Here is a 13,122-nt window from a genome sequence, read left to right as displayed (position 1 = left end):
GGGATCAGCCACCACCTCTCTGCGGGGCGGTGATCCCCCTTCCCACCCCTGCCCAGGCACCCCTGCCCACCGCCTCCTCTCAAGCAAGCAGCGATGAGGAGGGTGGGGACGAAGGGTGCCGCGCTCCTTCTGGGACTTCATTTTCCCCTCTGCCTTCCTCTCCCCCCCAGGCCAACAACATGGTGATCCACACTGCCTGCAGGCACTTCCGTGAAAACCAGGCCAGGCCGGGGGACAGCCGGGGGACGCCGCACATCGTGACGTCGAGCGTGGAGCACGACTCCATCCGCCTCCCACTGGAGCGACTGGTGAAGGAGAGCCTAGCGGGTGAGCGGCAGAGGGACTGCAGGGGACAGGTCGAGGATGTCTGGCCGCAGACTGGGGTTTGTGAGGGGGGCTTTTCTATGCTGGTGATTTTGCGCTGGGGGACAGTGACCCACTTGCTCCGTGATGTGATGCTTTCACCCTGGAAAGGGCACTGACTGCCCCCATGGTGTCCCCCTTCCCTCAAGCTGCATGCGTTAGCCTGTTGGCATCCTACACTTGAAACATTCAAGGCCAGGTTGGGCGAGACATCTAGTTGGAGATGTCACTGGTTATTGCTGGGCGTTGGACTAGATGACCTTTAAAGGTCCCTTCCAACCCAAACTATTCTATGATTTTATTTCAAGAGCTGTGGTGGTCTCTGCCTGCACGCCAGCTGCCCGCACAGCTCTCCTGCCCGCTCAGTGGGGCGCAGGCAGCCCTGGGTGCTATCGGGCTTCCCAGCAAACCTCAGGGCTTGTTTCTTGGCTTGCAGAAGCCACCTTCGTGGCTGTGTCCCCACGAAGTGGGCGGGCTGAGGTGGATGACATCCTCGCCGCTGTCCGGCCGACCACCTGCCTGGTTTCCATCATGTTGGCTAATAATGAGACTGGGATCATCATGGTGAGTCTGTGGGCAGCGAGTGGGACAGAGTGGGGACATCCTCGCAAAAAATGTGCTTGATAAGGGGGAGCAGACAGTCCCTGGGATGGTGACCCTTTTCTCTCCCGCCAGCCTGTTGCGGAGCTGAGCCGGCGTGTTCGTGCCCTCAATCAGCGGAGAGAGGCGGAGGGGCTGCCCAGGATCCTGGTGCACACAGATGCGGCGCAGATGATTGGCAAGGGGCGCGTGGACGTGCAGGAGCTGGAGGTGGACTACCTCACCATCGTGGGACACAAGGTATGGCCCTGTTCATGTGGTCCAGCTGCTGTTTGCCCTCTAAGACATCTCTCTTGGGGTGCCAGGAAGAATTTGGGTGCCCCCCTTAGCTTGATATCTCATCAGTGGCCAAAGTTCTTCCGGTGGATAGTGCTCTGAAGACAGTCTTCAGCTGGGTGACAACGCTCCTGCAAGTCAGGGGGATGTGCTTGGAACGGGGAGCAGGAGGAGGATGAGGGCGGGGGACAGCTCTGCAGCAGCCTGTGCCTGTGAGATGGGCAGGGGTCAGCACTGGGAGGCACTTGGATTAAGGCAGAAGTACAGGAAGGGGGTGCCTGGCAGTGTCCCCAGAGTGACCTGTGGCTGTTTGTCCCCACAGTTCTATGGCCCACGGATTGGTGCACTGTACGTGCGTGGCCCTGGCACCACCACCCCACTGCACCCCATGCTCTTTGGAGGAGGACAGGAGAGAACTTTCCGGCCGGGGTAAGGTGTCTGGGTGGTGGTATGGAGAGCTGGGCCTCGGGCTGGTGGACAGACCACGTGTGGCTACTTGGTCTGAGCTGAGATGGCAGCTCTGTCCCCTGCCAGCCCTTGGGGGGGACATGGATCTGTGTGCGGGAACTGTGTGAGCCTCATGCGCAGGCTTTGCTGTGGGAGAAACCGCAGAGTGGAACTGCGCCCTTCCCAACCACTTCAGAGAAGGGTCCAGGACCCCCTGCCAGCGCTGACGGGTCCCACGCAGGGATTGTCTGTGTCCTGAGGTGGGGTTTCCGGTCTGGAGAAATGATAATTCACTGCTTCCTCTTCCCTTTCAGCACAGAGAACACCCCAATGATCGCCGGCCTTGGCCAGGTGAGTCAGTGATGGTCATGGATGAGCAACTTTCCCTGGGGGTGCCGCCTGGCGGAGTCAGCATGGACACAGCCACCTGCACTCCCCGGTCATTAGAAGTGACAAACTTGGGGTGTGGGAGGGTGGGTAAACTGGCGGGAAGGGAGATGGGGCTTTCTGGTGCCGCTCAAAGGAGGTGCTTTGGAGCACTTGCTGCAGGCTTTGCAGCCCTGGCAAGTGGGCAGTCACGCAGTTTGTGTGGCACAAGGCACCAAGAGGCTGTTGGGGGACTCCGGGGATCTGGCAATTGCAGAGGCTGTTCCCGGGCTGGACTCACGTGCCGGGGGGCTGTGCACGGAGGAAGGTGTCAGGAGATGCCTGATGGAGCCGGTCTGGGTTTTCTCTCCTCAGGCTGCAGAGTTAGTGAGCAAGAACTGGGAGGCCTACGAGGCTCATATGCGAGATGTTCGGGATTACCTGGAGGCCAGGCTGGAGGTGAGCGGACCTGGTTCTTGTTGTCTCTCTCCTCCCGGGGTCTCAGCCTGCAGAGCGCGGGGGCCTGGAGCTGGGGTGGATATGTCCCTCTGGCCCTGCCCACTCCTCATCAGAACAGAGCTGCTTACGATCCCAGAGTGGTTCATAGCCCTCTGATTTCTCCAGGCCTCCTTTGGGAAGCAGAGGGTCCACCTCAACAGCCACTTTACGGGCTCCAAGCGACTCTGCAACACCTCTAATGTCTCCATCCTGGGCCCAGGCCTTCAAGGTAGCTCTTACCCCACTGCTGTCCCATGATGGTGCCCACGGAGCCAGGCATCTGTCCTGCACAGCACCCTGCGGCTAGAGACCGGCGGGCGCTCAGCCGTGGCTCGGGCAGGGAGATGAGTCAGGCAGTGGCCCTCAGAGAGAGCCTCGGCCCTGGAAGACCTCTGCTTGTGTGTGCTGCAGGGCGAAGGGTGCTGTCTTGCTGCAAGACGCTTCTCGCCAGCGTTGGGGCTGCCTGCCACTCTGAGAAAGGGGATCGGTAAGCAGCTGGCTTTGCCAGGGCATCTTCCCAGAAGAGCGCGGGTGGGAGGGAGGGAAGGGGACTGTGGGTGGCTGTGGGCAGCATCACCTGGAGGAAAGAGGGTGCAGAGCTTTCCAGAGGGGCTGAAGGACTGCGAAGGAGGTTATTGCAGGAGACACAGCGGGAACGCTTGACTGCTGCTGGGAATGAATTTGTCCCTCCTGGCTCTGGTGATCCAGCTGAGCTTGGAAGTACTCTTCAACGCCTAGCACTGCCAGAGAAGAGTCTGCCTTATGTCCATGTGTGCCTGGCTTACCAGCTCAAGCCCAATTTCTGTCCAGCAGTCTCCTTTGGGGGTGTGTGGGGACAGCAGGTGCTTTTGGAGTGGTCTAGAGCAATGCCCTGTAGACATGGCAAAGCTGCCAACCCATAGGGACACAGGAGAGATTCCTCCTTGAAGGGGAAGAGCTAGATCCACCATAGGGCAACAAGCCCAGCAGCAGCATGCGCCTTTGGAAAGCGAGCAAGTTTGCCTGGAGTGCATCTGCAGATGTGCTCCCTCTTACGGCTTGGTGAAGCTGTCCGGTGATGCATGTGCTTCCTCGGCCTTTGAGTTAAACCCGCTCACCTCCATGTCTGTGTTTCAGGCCCTCCTCGATTCTGCTGAGCTGCGGGATCCCCTACGATGTGGCACAGAACGCCTTGCGGCTGAGCGTGGGGCGAGACACCACCCGGGCAGATGTGGACCTGGTTGTGCAGGACCTCGTGCAGGCTGTGGCGCAGCTGGAGCAGGACCAAGCCCCGTAGGCCCTGGGAGTCACTCTTCCCAGCCGTCACCCAGGTTCTCAGGATGGGATTGTGCCCTGCTTGGCCCCTGGATGCCGGCTGCCTGTGTCTGTTTGGGCTCAAGTTTTGGCAAGATTAGTTTTGCGCCTGATCCTATGTAGAACTGACCCAGCCTGCAGTTTGTGATCGTGGATCAGTGGTGATTGGTGGTGGCCAGAGAAGGAAGCAGGATCACCTGTTTTGGCAGCGGTGTGCTCTTAGGTCTGCTTGGCCATATATCCACTTGTGCTCACAGGGATCATGACAGGGCTGGCACAGCTCTGCAGCATGTGCGGCGCAAGCAGATAATCATAGAATTGTTATGGTTGGAAGAGACCTTTGAGATCAAGTCCAACTGTTGGCGCTGGAGGCAGCAGGGAGCTGTGCTGAGGAGGGGGCTTTGCTGCTTTGGGGCTGGGGCAGCTTGTCAAGAGCTTGCTCAGGACTCTTAACGTCCCCACTGCATGGTGCAGGTATTTGGGGAGTCTCACTGTTGGGTGCTCCTCTCTTGCCAGCACATACCCAGCTGGCTGCATGCACGTTGGCATGACAGTCTCAAAACTCGACTCCCTCCAGAGCACAACAGGCGTGGAAACCATAGGAGATGAAGCCTTTTGCCCCGGTTGCTTTCCACAAAGGAAGCTTTCCTGCTGTCTTATCCCTCAGAGGAAGAAAAACCATCTGCCTGAGAGGGAAACGAGGAATTGATAGAAGCACAGCAAGATGCTGGGCTGGGAACTGCCCTGCCCCTGCCAAGGCCCTAACCTACCAAAGTGTTTTTTGGCTGGAAAGGTGTTGGCCACGGCTTTCCCAGCACTGCATTTCGTTAGCTAATCCCCTTCCTCCTGTCCTTCCTACAGCGGGCAGAGCTCCTGTTGCCGGCTCCACGTGCTTCTAAAGGAAACGGAGTTGTCACGGCAGTCCTAACTGCCAGCACCCGAGGAACTGTCTCTTCCCTGCGCGGCACAGGCACTCACTTTCATCACTGACGCAAGAGGACACAAGTGTCACACAGATTAGAAGTGTTGCCGTCCGGGCTGATTCATGTCGGGGAACCTGGTCTTCCTGGGTATTGATAGGAATAAAAGTGATTGCTGCTGCTGTGGCTTTTTCCTAAGTTTTCCATGGTGTTTTCCACAGGAAGCTGGACTGGTTGGGGTCATCTGAGTGATGTGTTTTTCCTCAGAAAACGCTTGCGTCCCAGAACAGATGCACAGTCTGCTGGCGCGAGGAGGTGCCCGCTGGTCCTGGTTGGCATGAACCCCATGGACACAGATTCTTAGATGCTGGTCTTTCTTTTTACTAGCCACACATTAGCACAGCCAGGAATACTATTTGGAACCATAAAACCCCAGGGCTTTTTGTAAATCTAATTTCTAACAGACACGTTAGGATCCAAGCACACTGACTGAAAGTCACTGGATGCGCATCAGGCTGTTCAGCATTAAAGCTGCTGCTCACACCTCAGTCTCAAACACAATCTTTTCTTTCTCCTTTTATTCTCCCTCCCTTGCATAATAGTCAAAACCTCTTTTAGAAAAAGTGGTTCCATAGAAAGAATATTGCTGTGTTTCAGGGGTAGATCTTTTATCTAGCATGGACTTTAATAGTTCTTGAGGACCTTTCTTTCACAGCTATGGCACAACTGGATACCCAGTTTTTGGGGCTCACTTTTTCCCCACAGGAGGTCTGGGCTTCCTGCACCAATTCAGACAGAAATTTAACCACAAAGCACAAAAAGCTTTACTGACTTACTCTTTATACACACAGGAAACGCAAGTTTTAACCACAGAAGTATTAGCATAACTTCATTTAGAATATTACAGCCAAAGCATAAGAAATGTTACAGAGGCTATGAATACTCTGGTTGACCGTTTTAATGGTTTTACTGTTCATTTTCCTACTACCACAGTGCACAGGAATGAGAGTCACTAGTGAATCCCTCTGTCTCTGTATTGCCTTGTCCAGGGAAGGTGAGGAAGAACATGCCCATGACTTGGCCTGCGCTGCTGTGGGCCAGCCAGTGCTTCTGCTCACGCACCCTATGTGCTGGAGACAAATAGCCTTTTCTCATGTGACAAAATGTCAGTGGTTGCACACACTGGAACAAATTCACCCGTCACAGAAGTCTGGAAATACCAACATTGCTACATCAGCTGTGAATTTAGATAGTAGAGAGAGGACTTGGCCACAACGCTTAGAACACGACAGAGTTGAAATATGTTACTTTCACATGGTCACATAGCCAGAATCAGATGGCAAAACCACAGTTCATTTAATGGAAGAATCTACAATCTCCTGATAATCTTGTCTTCCTAAATTCTTCCAGGACAGTTTATAACACGCAAGGAAAAAAACACTAACCAAAATAACCGCTCCCCCGACAATATCATAAGGACCTGGGAAGATCCGCAACACGACAAGCTGCAGGACCATGGCGATGACTATCTCCAGGTGCTGTACGGTGCTGACCAAAGCAGGGTGAAACTTGCTCAGGGCGTAGTAAACCCCCAGGAAGGCTGCTGTGGAGCACAGGCAGATGGCAAGGAGATAGCTCCAGGTTTCTCCATCCAGTGGGACGATTGGCTCCTGAAGTAAGAACATGGTGGACGCTCCCCACACCGTTCCTGTCCAACTGAAGGTGAACAGTGCCGTCCACATGCTGATGTTATCTTTGATTGACCTATAGACTATCATGGAGAGAGCAGTGGTCAAACCTGCCATAACGGTCATGGTATAGCCAAAAGCTTCCTTCCAGGTGCTCAGCAAAGAGTTTTCCTCCTTAACAATGTTGGGGATCATGACCAGACAAACGCCAAACACACTGCCAACTACAGTGATTATGTCTATGTAAGCCATTCCTTCATCTATGAGTAAAAAAGCCAAAATGGCACTGAAGACTGTAGTGGTAGCCCTCCACATAATGGTCCCATTGCTGGGGGGAACTATAGAGAAGGAGGTATAAGCACAGGTAATAGAGATAACATTGCAGACCCCATAGAAGAAGAGCCGGAGCCTGTAGCCTTTGGGGCCAAAGGGAGGCTCATGGTAATAACACACAACGGTAACAGACAGCACCTGTAAGACTGAACGGATGAAAATTAACTCGAGGGATGGCACTTTGGAACGATCGGAAATTAATCTTGTAATTAGAGCCACACATCCGTGTGCCACAGCAGATCCAAAAAGGACTACCCACGTTTTCCTTGACTGCAGTATGTTGCCTTCAGGAAAACACTGGGATTGCCCAATCTCCTCGGGTTTTGGCAGTTGTGCTGGCTGAAGCTTGGTGTCTATTGTACCAAAAAAGGTCCTTTCTCTCTTTTTCCCATCATTCAGTAGTCTTTTCTTAGGATTATCCTCCATAAATACTCCAGTATCTTCATGAACATCCTCATATCCCTCTTCCCCTGGCTGGGGATAATGAGAAGTATATTTCACTGTTACTGTGTTTGGATGAATTTTCACTCGCTTTTTGACTGGGTATTTTGGGGAAGACGTATCCATTTCCTCAGAGAAACGTCCTGGTCTTAAGAAAAAAGAATGGAGATGCACTTTTATTTTTATTTAATGAATAGTGAGAGATTGTTTAGTATGTAAATGCTGTTAGTGTTTACAAGCTATTTTTATCAACCAAATCCAAGTACTAGTAGACTGTTTGGTTTTGCTGTAATTTTCCACTGAGTTACTGCTGAATACCTTTGATAGTTGGGCCATTTGGATCTCCTTAAGTCAACCAATGGCACTTCACTTTACTCACTAATATTTGAAAATTACATATATTCTCATTATGTATAGTACGTATAATGCATTCTAGTATATTCTTATTCTAATGAGAAAGTTCTCTTGCTAAGCTTTTTTGACAGCAAATACCCTGTAATTATGAATTACACTCATTGTTAATTGCTTGCTAATGTTACAAGATTACGGAAGAAATTTGGCTGGAGGAGATGATAGCCTTGTTTCTAAACTGACACAGAGCAACACAGGGAAATGGGGAGCATCCCTGAGCAAGTCAGCATAGTTAGCATATGAATAAACAACACATTTTTGAACAATACTTTGGCAGTGGTAAAAAATTATTCTTCTTTTCACATCCTTTTATTTCCAGTGATTGATTTTGCAACAGATTTGTTCTTCAAATCTGATTTATTTTTTTTTTAATAGGGAAAATTTAGAAGAGCTGATCCAGACTAATAACCAGACCCTCCTGTGGCAGACATGTAAAAAACAAAGCAGCAAAGCCACCACCCTTCTGTCTCCTATTGTAGGTGCATTTCACGCTATGCAAGCAGTGCCTGTGATTTGTGCACACCACCGTGACACAAGCAGCAACACGCATGGCGCTGTATGTGTCACAACGGTGGCATCAGCCTCCCAAAACAAGCAACCAATCCCTTCACCAGCACAAACGCCGCTTGGTCTCTGCCATCGCAGGCACGTGCGTCCTGCCCACAGGGAGCCCACCTGCGGCCTCAATTCCTGCCAGCTCTCCGCTGAGTGTGCCATCGCTGTCTCGAGGCCCAGTTTAATTCAGGCGCGGGGATGCCATTGAGATTACTTTGTTTCCGCAGCGCCCTCCACCATCTGCGCAAAGAGCCCTTCCAAATGAAGTGGCAGCAGGAGAAACGCAACCTTCCCTGCCTTCTATTTGCCCCAGCGAACAAACACATGCAGACCTTACCTGCTACCGAGAGATTTAATCCCAAGCCAGAAGGGCAAAACACCTCTCAGTCATCTACATCTTTGTCCGGGTGTCTAAACAGAACAGTAGATGCTCTCAGATATCAAATAGGAAAGGTTACAATCATCTCAGCACAGAAAGCAATACCCAAGGGAGGCACGAACTTTTTTTTTCAAAGTTGAAAATTTGAGAAGCACTGTGAGGTCGTGCTCCTCGGCAACTAGCATCCCTGGTGCATCATTACGAAAAAGCCACCACCACAACCCCCCAAAACTTTAGATGGACAGAAAGCTCTCAGTGTAATCTTGCTAAAACCACTCCTCAGCCATCTCTCAGAACTATCAATGGAACTAATCCAAAGAACAAGTGGTGGTTTTGTGACTGTAAGGTTCCTACAGCTTAATAACAAGAAAATTCACCATCCCGTGCCCTCCGTCCTGCCTCACCAGTGCTGTGGTGGACAGGATGCGCAGGAGGATCCATCCTCCCGATCCAGCCATCCACCCCCAGGAGCCAAGCTCAGCCTTGCAGGCAGCAACAGTTTGGCCTCTCTGGTGTCTGCAGGGGATGGATATGGACAACCCTGCAGTCCTGCTCCGTAAGAAGTACTGAAGCACTAGAGCAGGTGGGTCCTGAAGGTGCAAGACCACAGCCGAGTGGACAATCAGGATGAACATGCAGTAGCCCTTCACAGAAATACTTCAAAAATATTGTAGCCAGGTTCAGCCTTTGCATTTTCTCCATCCGTAATCCATGACAGCCAAGCACTGCCTGTATTTCCCGGCAAAAAAAAAAAAAATTACATAAGAATGGAACATTCTTCCTGGGAGCGGGGAGAGGGGCAGGCACCCAGTCCCAGCTCTTGAGGAAGGCAGCTGGACCAGTCTGGACCTGTACCACCTTACTCCTGCTTTGACAGACTATGCTCCTGGCCCCAGATACCTCACTGAAGCAGAGATTAGTAGACCTTAGAGGGTCTGAGGATGAGGAACACCTTTGTCTGCTCAAGAGGCTTTGTGTTAGCACTCCCGCTGTTCACGTTCCTGCTGCCAACTCATTTTCAGCAGAGCTCAGCTGAAAAAATACAGCGTACCCAGTATGCCACTAAATGTTGGAGGAGTACTCCATAGTGCCCATTAACGTACAGTTTGAATACTGCAAGAAACTTCAGAAGAAACAGCTGAAATGCCAAGGAGAGTAAATAAAGAGGGCAAGAGCCAGTTATCAGCTGCGCCGCGGGGCAGTTCAAACAACCCATCAAACATTTAAAAACAACCTACTAGAAATCTAACCCAGTCTCACTTGCTATCTGCACTTTTTCTTCAGGTAAAAAGAATCCAATTAACTTAACACGCAAATACAAAACGCACTGAATGAGTCCAGGAAGGTAGCGCTTCTCACAAGCACAGCTTTTCCTAGCTAGCATTTTTATTGTGTTATAAATTCACAATTCAGCCTTGCTGTCCCCACATCTTAAAAAAAAATAAGATATTCTTGATTTAAGGCATAATATATGGATCAGGAATAAAGTAAGTGGGAGGAAAAGAAGACAAAAGGTGCATAACAGGCATTCTTATTAGAGTGACAGTGGATCTAGCCTGTATAAACTCAGTCATTTCACTAAGAAACGGCTGAGTATGTGCTGCAACTACTGATTCATGAAAACAAAATGAAAATAACTCTTTTTTTACCATTAGCATACAATGGTAACTTTCTTGCTTCCAGAGTTTAGATTACGTTTTCTTCCAACAGATATAGAGAAGGGTACAGAAAAGAGACAAAACGCAGTTGCAAATTTAGTATTGGACCTGTGTAATGTATTCAGAGATCCCTCTGGAGGAAAACAATAGATCATGAGCACATAGCTCAAAATGGCTGTCCTATACAGATGCTGTATTCCCTCCAGTATTCTTCAGCACCAAGAATGGTAACAGTTGGAAGGGCTGGAAAGTGGAAGGGCAAACGTATGAGAAAGGTAGGAGATGAGAAGTAACAAAGAACAAAAATAACAGGAGTGCTTAAAACAAAATTTAATTTTCTCTACTAAATATTCAGTATATGACAAATGTTATGCCAACTCTCAGACAGTACATTTATTTGTACTCTTTGGTGACTGTGCTTTTCTTAACCAGGGAGAATTTCAATGGAGACTGAGATTAGTGCATATCCCAAATCCATTGTTTGTCCCAGAGGCAAATTTAAAATAAATCGAAAACAGCACAGCCTATGCAGAAAACTTGCTACTTCTCTTTCTGCTAGTGCCTTCTGTGGAGACCACATGAAGTTTTTATTTTCCTTCATATCCACAAACATAAAATGGCTTATTTGCATTTTCTATGAAAAACATAATTTGATTTTTAATCATGTTTAATACAAGGCTGAAGGTTAAGCACTATGTAAAATTCTGATGTTATATAACAAAACAAACATTCTCAATCCAAACAACAACCCAGGACAGCCATTTAAATTACCAGCCCATGGAAATCACCAACTGCCAAAGTGTGAATCCCGTTTTCCCATGGGAGAATAAATAATCACAATGGATTCAATAAATGTCACAAATTAACAGAATACACACCATGATTTCTTTTAAAATAAAACCCCCCTAAATACTGCCTTTGCTCCCCCCAATCACTACACATATGCTAATTAGTAAGGTAGAAATAGGTGATTACATACCACTTCACTACTGGGGGGTGGGAGGCTGAGCTGTGCCTGAAGGAATCAAGGTTTTAAGGTCTGACCAGTGATTCCAACCACCAATTTTCAATAAACTCACCGAAAAAATACTCTCACCTTCTGACAGATTTGGTCAAAATCAGTCATCCAACTGAAATGTTATTACAAAAGATTTGCAGACATGGCAATTGCAGTCCTTATGAAGTCAAACATGAGAAGTCAGCTACCCCATACTCTGAAAGGCAGGCCTCGCAGCAATATTCCTTTGCTGCTTCTGTGGAAAATCTCCTGAATCCTGACCAGGTTAGTCTGAGACTACCAGACGGCTGTAAGCCCCTCTAGAAGATAACTACAGACTGACAATTCTCCCTGAATATTATACATACATACGAAAGACTCACTCCACAAACCCACATAACTGACTGAATTTGTGCAAGCTTCACTAAGCACTCCCGTGCAGGTTTTAATTTTGATTCCTTACCAGGTGCAGGAAAATGCCCTAAATTCCTGTTTCAGCACCCTCTCCACTCAACCACCTTAACCTTGCTGGTGATTCTTTGGTGCTTGATAGTTCAGACAACTGCACATGCCACGGGATCTACACTCATGTGATGTCTGACTAGCGTAAAACAACAGGAACCAAGGGGAAGAAAAGGCAACATAAGGCACACAGCAGGCAATTAAATGTTGGTATCACTGAAACAGCCTACATTTCTGCTACGCTTTTAAACTACTTGATAAGGTGCACGCTGGAAAATCAGAGTACCTTTATCTTTTTAGCCAGATGGTCTGACTACATAAATCAATTTTATTAAATATATATGCAAAGAAACTCAAGTCTTTATTAACATTTAATGAATAATAAAAGGTATTTAAGAAAATGAAAGAGCAATTATATGAAAGGAGCCTTTAGTACCTAAGCACAAGAGCAAACATTATACACAAACCGACAAACCGGTATCCCATGTTTTCAAATTAATCGAGTCACGTCCAACAGCACTGCCTGAGGGAACAGCCAGTACACCCTTCACAGAATTCAAATATAAACCCTACACTTAAGCTGAACTAATTGTCAGAACGCTCCTGATAATATTTTGCTCCCCGAAACACAACCTGTATTTGTGCTAGCTCTCTAAAGCTGCCACATACAATTTCAATGGGATTATGTGTGACACCTTTAATTCCTCTTGCTTTCACTAACCTATTCTCTTGATGTATAAGGGCTCCAAATGCATCCAGTTCCATGAAAAAATACTCTTCTCTCATTTCTGTGTTCATGCCTGTTGCCTGCTGCAACTACTCCCTCTGCAGCAGCAATACTTGCATTGAGTGATTTTGGAAGAGCTGCTTTGCCTGCAAACCATTCCAAAACCCCTAATCTGAACAAACCCCTTTAGATCGGGATTCCAGGCACGGGCGAAAGAATAGAAACCACACCAATGCTTACACAGTCTCCTAGAGCATAAGTAAACAGCTTGGCTAAACACGATAGGCCATATAGGGTACATCATAACGGGCTGAAATAGAACACAAGAAGGCACGTCCAAGGTTTACCAGAACAGATTAGAGGTTAAGATTTATTTAAAGCTTATTGCTTTTGATCTTCTCCCAACAAACTGCATAAATGGCAGGGAGCAGAAGGGCTTTACGGGGACAGCCGGGCGAGAAACGGCAGACGGGGCTCAGGAGGTGCACGGCGAGGATGGCGCAAGGTGCGATGGCGACTGTCGCGTCTGCACCGCCAGGGAGAAGACACCTGGCAGAGGGAGCCGGGCATCCCGAAGGAGAGCACAGGAGGCAGGCTCGGGATGGCTTAAAAAAAGTCCCAAGAGGGAGCAGCAGCCCCGCCCGGTGGCCAGGGCAGGCAGCTCCGCCGCCAGGGCGGGAGGAGAGGCGGGCGCCGGCGGGGGTCCCT

At 49.3% G+C, this 13,122-nt stretch overlaps 2 protein-coding genes across 2 annotated transcripts; one reads left to right on the top strand and one right to left on the bottom strand.

Moving 5' to 3' along the window:
* The first annotated feature begins 174 nt into the window (after positions 1–174).
* Positions 175–3,869, top strand: SCLY (selenocysteine lyase). The gene is made up of 9 exons (XM_009887371.1): positions 175–327; positions 800–927; positions 1,039–1,203; positions 1,562–1,668; positions 2,001–2,037; positions 2,428–2,511; positions 2,677–2,779; positions 2,962–3,037; positions 3,667–3,869. The coding sequence occupies exons 1-9, from the start codon at positions 180–182 to the stop codon at positions 3,824–3,826; spliced, it is 1,008 nt and encodes a 335-aa protein (XP_009885673.1). The 5' UTR covers positions 175–179; the 3' UTR covers positions 3,827–3,869.
* A 2,099-nt stretch (positions 3,870–5,968) lies between these two features.
* SLC35G2 (solute carrier family 35, member G2) lies at positions 5,969–7,511 on the bottom strand. Its single transcript, XM_009887369.1, has one exon. The coding sequence runs from the start codon at positions 7,349–7,351 to the stop codon at positions 6,116–6,118; it is 1,236 nt and encodes a 411-aa protein (XP_009885671.1). The 5' UTR covers positions 7,352–7,511; the 3' UTR covers positions 5,969–6,115.
* Between the last annotated feature and the right edge of the window lie 5,611 nt (positions 7,512–13,122).

The sequence above is a fragment of the Charadrius vociferus genome, unplaced genomic scaffold, assembly GCF_000708025.1.
Source record: "Charadrius vociferus isolate BGI_N301 unplaced genomic scaffold, ASM70802v2 scaffold406, whole genome shotgun sequence".
NCBI lineage: Eukaryota > Metazoa > Chordata > Aves > Charadriiformes > Charadriidae > Charadrius > Charadrius vociferus.
This window is presented reverse-complemented; position numbering and strand designations above follow the sequence as displayed.